This window comes from Oreochromis niloticus, linkage group LG11 (assembly GCF_001858045.2).
Source record: "Oreochromis niloticus isolate F11D_XX linkage group LG11, O_niloticus_UMD_NMBU, whole genome shotgun sequence".
Classification (NCBI taxonomy): domain Eukaryota; kingdom Metazoa; phylum Chordata; class Actinopteri; order Cichliformes; family Cichlidae; genus Oreochromis; species Oreochromis niloticus.
In genome coordinates this window covers 37,771,486-37,779,931 of record NC_031976.2, presented here as the reverse complement: position 1 = coordinate 37,779,931, position 8,446 = coordinate 37,771,486, and the positions used below count along the sequence as shown (strand labels likewise).

At 40.9% G+C, this 8,446-nt stretch overlaps 1 protein-coding gene across 1 annotated transcript; it reads right to left on the bottom strand.

Annotated features, from left to right (window-relative positions):
* Positions 1 to 3,582: 3,582 nt before the first annotated feature.
* LOC112848118 (uncharacterized) lies at positions 3,583 to 8,446 on the bottom strand. Its single transcript, XM_025911161.1, has 2 exons — positions 8,181 to 8,446; positions 3,583 to 7,946 (listed from the first exon to the last, which is right to left on the bottom strand). Exons 1-2 carry the CDS (start codon positions 8,419 to 8,421, stop codon positions 4,675 to 4,677), a joined length of 3,513 nt encoding a protein of 1,170 aa, XP_025766946.1. The 5' UTR covers positions 8,422 to 8,446; the 3' UTR covers positions 3,583 to 4,674.

Here is an 8,446-nt window from a genome sequence, read left to right as displayed (position 1 = left end):
ATATATCAACTCAAGTTTTTTCCTCCTCTGGCATATATGCTTGGTGTACCGGCAGGTGTCTGGCAACGGTTTGAGCGCAAATTTGCCCCATATCCTGCAGATATAAAAGCGGGATGTTATCATCTATTCTGTTATTCAGATATAGCAGCCTTACAGCTGGTAGGTGATAGCTATTCGCCCCTGCTGCGTACTGTCAGAATAGAGGGTAATTACGGAGATATCGTTAACCTTTGCTTTAACAAACCAGACTATATTCCTGTTGCTCGGAAACACATAGAAAATATCCATATTGAAATCAAAACTGATCAGAATGAGCCTGTAAACTTTACCTACGGTAAAACGATAGTAAAGCTACATTTCCGCCCTGTCAAGGATCTCATCTAATAACAAAAATATGGATAATAATAGATTTATAAAGTATTACGAATCGCAAGCTGGTAACGGGCTGCCAGGCTTTTCAGGGGCGCCCGTAATTTACGGACGAGGAATAGCATCTATTTTCTCAAAATTGTTTAGATTTGTAACCCCATTCTTAAAGCGTGGGGTCAGCCTCGTTAAACCTCATTTGAAAACAGCTGTCAAAGGGATTGCTACAGATGTTGTGACCTCCTCGCTGTCTAACTTGACTCACTCAAACACACAAGAACAGCAAGAGGGCTCGGGGTTAAGCTTATTGGCGCGCAGACCCCTAAAACGTCCTCCGGGCCGCAGGCTGACCGAGTTTAAAAAGCGGAGGAAAACTGTGAAAAAGAGACAGAGCGCTAAAACCACCAAACGGGCAACACGTAGGTCGAAGCAGGATATTTTCTAAAAACTAAGAAACAAGCAACAATGTCTTTACTCCACGAGCGATCAAGCGAATGCACCTTGAGTGAACTGGATCTGTTCACAGCCCCCCTGACCCAATTTTCAATCGAGGACAAATGTTATTCAGAAATATTACCAGTAACAGCGCTGACTGATCGGGGACCTGTGGAATTTTACGTGCCTGGAAACGGGCTGCATTACCTGGATTTAAATGACACATTGCTGAGTTTAAGATTGAAGATAACAAACGCGGATGGGTCTGATATTGATGCTGACGCTAATGTTGCAATTATAAATTACCCTATAAATACCATTTTCTCGCAATGTGACGTCACATTGGGCGACAGACTGATTTCACAAGCCAGCTCAACTCACCCCTACAGGGCTATAATAGAAACATATTTAAATTACTCAGAAGAAAGTTTGAAGACTCAATTTAGCGCTGGGCTGTTTTACAAAGATACTGCTGGCGCTTTGGATTCACACGTGGTAACCAACGGCCCGAACCGGGGATTAGTTCGGCGTGCAGCTTACAGTCAGCGGTCGCGAGAGTTCCACGTCATGGGACCGTTACATTCTGATATTTTTTTCTGCGAACGATTATTGCTCAATAATGTGGATCTGAGGGTTAAGCTCATGAGAGCCAACGATGCTTTCAGCCTCATGGCGCCTCAGAATGCTAATTACCACCTGAATATTCTAGGAGCTTCATTGTATGTGCGGAAAGTTACTGTATCCCCCGCTGTGCGCGTAGGCCACGCTTCCGCTCTCATGCAAGCCAATGCACTTTATCCCATCTCCCGGATTAACGTAAAAACATTTTCAATACCCGAGAATTCGCGTATATCACATCATGAGAATCTGTTTCTGGGTTCACTCCCCCGTTATTTAGTCATCGGAATGGTCGATCATCAAGCATTTACAGGCCGTTATGATTTATGTCCTTTCAACTTTCAACATAACGATCTGGAGTTCCTGGCTTTATGTCATGAGAGTAAGCAGATTCCAGCCAAAGCGTTTCAACCCAATTTTGCTGAGAATCACTCCGTAAGAGAGTTTTACAGCCTGTACACCGCTACCGGAAGAAACCTAAAGGACCTCTCCTTATGCATTGACAGACAGGAGTTTGAACAAGGATATACACTGTTTGTTTTCAATTTGAATCCATCAGATGACAGTCAGGCCTTATCACCTGTGATAAATGGAAATTTGAGACTAGAAATGCACTTCAGAGTACCGCTGCCTCATACAACCACACTGATCGTTTATACATGTTATGATTCCATTCTCGAGATCAACTCCAAAAGACAAGTTTTGGTCGATTATTACTGAGAGGCTCCACACATTTTGTATTGAATTATGAACAACCACCAATTGGAGAGTATAATGAGATTGCTAGTTGGGGACCGTTTCTTTGGAGTATATGCAGAAGATGAGTTATTATCATTACTCAAACGTTCATTTAAAAAACCTGCATATCTGATCATAAATACAGATCCACGGGATAAACCTGGAACTCATTGGCTTGCAATATCATTAGAGGAAAACGGAGGGGCCAACTTTTTTGACTCATTTGGTTTCCCCCCAGATTATGCTTTTTATCCTAAAAGCATTGTAACGTTTCTGAAAAAGCATGCTAAACGAGTATCTTTCCATCAAAGACAGCTACAAGCAACACTATCCACGGTATGTGGACAGCACTGTATATTTTTCTTGGCTCAGAAATCGCGTGGAAAGAGTTATGATGATGTAGTTTCTTTATATAGCTCTAATAAAAACAAAAATGATAGCATGGTGTCATGTTTTGTAAAACGATTTATCAGATGTGTATTAATATGTAAAGCTGGCAATTTTAATCAAACTTCATGTTCTTTGAAAGCTTTTAACGATTGTCATTTGTGCTCGAAATAATTTCAATAAAACTGAGAATGTTTCTGTGAAAAAGTGGTGTATTGTGCTTATTGTTAAATAACAACATGAGAGAAAATTAACTTTTAAAAAACACAATCTTTTATTTATGGTTTGGATTACATCAGAAACTTAACCATGTGGGTGATAAGGCAATTCTCTTTCTTTTCTTCTTTTTCTTCACAATAACATCTTCATCAGAGGATCTGCGGTATTCTCCTGTTTCTCTCGACTCTTTTATTGCTGCTATTTCCCTTCTAGCCGATAAGTTTGTAATAGTGGATAGGGGTATTTTTAGATCCGCCAAAGTTCGTGCAAGCGAACTCCAGCCTGTTGGTTTTACACTTGCCCGAGAGCTCGATAAAAATTTCATCAAATCGAGCATATGACTTCCAGGTATTGGCTTCTGTCTATGCATCAATTCCCCGTCCTCAGTCCATCCTCCGTGCCCTTTTGATGCTATTATTCTATGCATTAGATATTCAGTGTTTCTCTTTGAGCGAGGGTTTATGTGGTTTAAAACATCATGTAAAACTTTATTCACACTACCCGTCTGCTCCCCCTCCTGGCTTGCCTCTTCTTGTTGGTAATCATGTGATCTCTCAGGCTCCACTACTTCACGCTCCGCAGGGAGTCTTAGTGTTATTTCTCTGCTTTCATCTGATTTTTGTCTTTCAAGTACAAGGTACTTTTGTAAAAGCATGTTATACTTTTTTATCTTCTCATCCGAGGGTAGACCCTGAGTTTCCAATACACGTCTCATTTCACTGTCGAGCTCATCTGCAGCCTTGTCTCTGACCGTTGGTCGATAAGCATTTGCGTGTGTTTCCTGTAAGCGTTTGATCTGCTCAGGTGAGATCAAATACATTTTCTGCATTGTTATTTACGGATCGCGCCTATAGCTAAATCAGCTACCATGGGTAAAACTGTTGTGAGGAGCGGTAAAAGAAAACCTCCTTTTTGATTCAATAATTTTTTCTTCTTCCTAACTCCAGCCTTTCGGCATGCCATTTGTCTGATCTTCTCCTTATATCGTTTCAGCTTATGATGCTGGCATTGTGTGATTGGAATATTTCCTTTTAAGAGATTCATACAAATCTCACAAATAGCCTGAATTAAATCAGGTGGGCATTCTTGTAAAATAACCTTACGAATTTTAGGCGAGCTTCTGGTTAGTGTTTTCAGCAAAGCAAAGTTTCTTCTCAATCTTACAGACATTGTTTCTGTTATTTTTTCTTGGGTAAGAAAACACACAGCTGTTCTGAGGGTAGTATCCCTGTTCTCAGTCTTAGTTGCTCTGGACAGGTTGGGGTTAAATCTATCAATAAATATCCGTGTGGCTCTCTCGTGGCTTCTTCAAAACTCTCCAAAAAGAAATGCACACGTCCTGGGCATATTTGTCTAGCTAGTGTATTAACTTGTAATTTATCACGAGGGTTTTTAAATAACACCATATAAGTACTGTTCAGACTGATCGTCCTGCTGTGTTTGCCTTGTAAAAACACATTTTGTGTCAAAAACATTACGCTCATATCTTTATGATGCCTGTATTGCGTGAAAATCTTAACTACTTCTGGATGATTAGCTGCTTGAAAAATAACATCATCCAGTACAATGAGATGACTTTGGTGTGAGGGAAACAAGCTCTCATCTTCAAAAGATTCAGGCAGACCTTCAATGAATTTAATGCTTTTATTTTTCTCTTGAAGCTCAGAATACAGAGGCTGAAAGGATGTATAAACCCACACAACATTGTCAATAAGCTTGTTCAAAACATGTACACAGTTTTCCAATACAGATTTCACAAAAAATGTCTTTCCCGAACCACTTGGCCCAACAACCATACAGGAAAATGGCACATGAAGTCTGGGATCAAACTCCATTAAAGCAGGTTGAAACATTTTTTAAAAAAAACAAACAAACAAAAAACAAAAAACAAAACAAAAAACAAAAGAATAATCAATAACCAAAGGGCAAAGTCAGACCTCCTGGCAGCAATCTACGCTTGTCATAAACAACCCGGAATTTTTTGGGGAATGATGAATTTTTCAGTGCAAATCCCGCTTTATTACGAAGGATAGTGTGCTGTGGTGCCTCAAGTGTAGGCCCTCCTTCACTGTTATCAATGTAATTGTCAACCAGGTTTTTCACAGATTCAAAGTTGACCCTTTCGCAGACGTCGTGTGTTTGTGTGATCCCTTTTGCTTTCAAGACAACTTTACCTTTTTTGGTCATATAGCCATAGCTTTTGGGTCCAGCTGCAACAAACTCTGTAATGAAATCATCCTGCTCTAGTTCATTAGTGAGGTCACCCAAATATCTACCTAATTCTAGTTGAGATTGATTTTGTTTGGTGAGATAAACAACACTGTCAGTATCGTAGTAAATTGCTCTCTCCTGCAACTGATCCAAATAACTGTAGAGTTTCATACGCCCATATGAAGTAGTGAAGGCCGCAATGAAGATGTTATCTGTGGAGTTTGGCAATGGGGTACATAGATCGCCATAACACCATTGAATAAGCGCTACATCGTCACTGACGAAAGAGAAATAGGTCACTTTGTATTTTGGAGAAAACATCAGATTAAAGAATTCCTCGGGGTCACTCACCAGTTTGCTCTGTGTGAGATTATTTCTCTGACCAAATTTTCCCCAAAAAGAGTTTAAACACAGTTTGGCCATTTGTCTTTTAGCTGGGTTTAGTTTTATGTTTTCAGGGTCTAAAGTGATGCCTTGCTTAGCCTGGTAGTCTTTAATGTAAAGCTGTTTATCCTCCTCAGTTACAACATCTGATGGATAGCCTGAAGCTTCTTGTTTTTTGCGCAGGAAATGATGTACATAGTCTGTGAATATTGTGTTACTCTGTTTCTCAAAGTGCCACACCTCGGTGATTCTACTTATTTGATAGCCCTTTTCTAATGCAAGATTAAATTCTACAGTGGTCCAAACCCCTTTCAGGGCTCTCTCCTCGTTGCTATGGTTACACGCCCCCTGTTGGTTGTTCATTTCAGCACAGGTGCGGCAGAGGGTAAAGAGAAGCTTTCCTGACTTAGTTTTAAAAGGTAAAACTGGAAAATAGAGTGCTCTGGGTGGGTATACAACCGCTTTGATAAACCCAAAGTAGTTTTTAGGGTGCTGAAAATTTCGAAAGATTATTTGAGGATGTCCTAAGGGGTAACTACAGGTGCTATTTACAAACGGATACAGCGAGGTAACATCCACATAACCGATTCTCTCCCCAGGGCCTGCACTGCAGTGCAGCTGTGCAGGGCTTGTACGCCCTCCAAAGAGGGCATGGCGGTGGTTCAAAGGTTCTGGCGGTTCGTAATGTTTGAGGAAGTTGATTACACTCACATCAGTACGTTTCAACTCGGTCCACTCGTGCTCCCAGATTGTAACAAGACACATGTTATGTTCAGTTCTCAATTTAGCCAGTTTTTCTTCAGTGCGGCTGTTTAGCTCTGCAAAAGTTAGGTCTAACAAGGGATTAATGTCGGCCTGATTTGAAAAACACTTAACACACCCATGAAAGTAACAACCCAGAAATTCCCAGACATATGGTTTATCATTAATTAGGGCATATCCATCTAAATAATAACTACCCAGCTTTTTTTCTCCTTGATTTAGCGCATGTCTGATAAAAACACCTTGCGTGTACGAGAGATATTCTAGCCATTGAATTGAGGCAGAGGAAAATGATTTGACCTGATTACGGTAATTTAAGGGACATGGTATTGCTAAAGAATTGGCTGGCATGAAGTTTGTTAAAAAAGTTTTCAGGCAGGCACTTGCAAGCGTGTTGCGGCTGAAAGGATCTACTCCTGTTTCCTCAATAAACCCGTTTCTAAACAATTTGCAGCCCTCAGCTAGAATTTCAACATCGTTTTCGCAGTATGACAGGGCCTCTTTCATGAAATTGAAGGTACCAGAGCTGACTGAATCATACCATTTGTAAAAATCATCCCTGCCTTTTGTTGTCATTCTCTCTATGCTGTAAGCTGAGGGTGGAGGGTAGGGGCCTACATATTTTAGAGTTTCTCTGGAACTGAAAGGGTGAGGAAAGAAACCCTTTACGCTGTCTGAAAATCCCATTGCTTTTGGGATACCTGACAGGGGCATAGGGAGAAAGCAGCTGGAGTCCATGTATCTTTGATTAAAGTCTGGGTCTGTAAAGCTGATGAGTTTGGACCCTTGCATAATTAAATGTGGTTTTAAGCCTTGTTTAGCCATTCGGGATAAAATAAGGTACCCGTCAAAACCTTTTGCATTATGGGCGATAAAAATACAGCCCTTAAAGAGTGGACGTCTAAAATGAGCGAGAAACTTTTCTGCACAGTCCTCCCCAACACAGTTCCAGGATTTACCGTCTAAAGTTTTCGTACAAACCAGAAAAGGAGTGTGCTCACCGGTTTCATTTACAAACGTTTCAAAATCGTAAAAAATCAACTTGTTGTTGTGTTTTGTCTCGCGTTCTAAAACCTGCATGTAGCACTGATGCGTTTGCTGATCAGTGGAGATTTCCTGGTGACAGATTGGGCATTTCCTGTTTTGACATTTGTGAGGTTTTTCGTTTGCTGCTAAATAATAAAGTCTGGAACACTTGACACATTTTTTATAGAGCTGACAGTTGCTGGCGAGTCTTTCACGCCTCTGCAGGAGTTTTTTATGGCTCTCGAAACAATAGGAAGAACGACAGGTGCGATTACAATCGCGACACTGAATAGGAGAGAGGGAGAGTTCGCTGCACCGAGGCTGCATGCAGACTGAACAGCGAGCAGGACAAAAGTGGGCTAACACGTGGTTGTACCCCATGTAACAATGATTACAGAGATAGTGTGTTCCTATAAATCCTTTTAGATTTTTGATAGCGTAGTAATGATTATCAAATAAAAATAAACAAAGGGGTCTTTCTGTATTTGGTGTACTAGTTTCAAATTTACAAAGGCTGCGATCGTGTTCGTTACGGTAAAATACTATAATTTTACATCCGAGTAACCTTTCAAATGTAATTATTTGATTAAAACCAACAGGCGTTTGATCATTTAAACCAGCTTTTTGCTGAATTTCTCTACCGAAAACCTCTGCTTGTTGATCGTTAAAATAGGGGTACAGAAGGTGGGCAAGACTTATAGCAAAACATAACTTATTTGCGGGGTTATGAACAATATATAAAAAGCGCCTTTTCTTTCTGACAATTTCATTGTCAAGGATGTGTTTAAGCATCCTCTTACCACACAGGTGTCCAACTCCAGGCCTCGAGGGCCGGTGTCCTGCAGGTTTTAGATGTGTCCTCGATCCAACACAGCTGATTTAAATGGATAAATTACCTTCTCAACATGTCTTGAAGTTCTCCAGAGGCCTGGTAATGAACTCATCATTTGATTCAGGTGTGTGGACCCAGGGTGAGATCTAAAACCTGCAGGACACCGGCCCTCCAGGCCTGGAGTTGGACACCCCTGTCTTACCACTACCGGCTGGGGGTCTAACGATCTGAGCTACAAGCTCGAGCGAGCCCTCGCACATTACTGACCAGTTTGACTGTACCGCCCTGAGAAATAAATTTTCAAATTCACTCAAATCACGATTGTCCCTTAAAATGACTGAAACATTATTCTGCAACTGAGGTCCTATCAACTCTAATTGTATAAGATCACCTGGACGTGCATGGGAGAAAATCCTGTCTGAAATTTCACGGGCCCCGCCCATTACGCCTTGATAATAGTGTGCATAA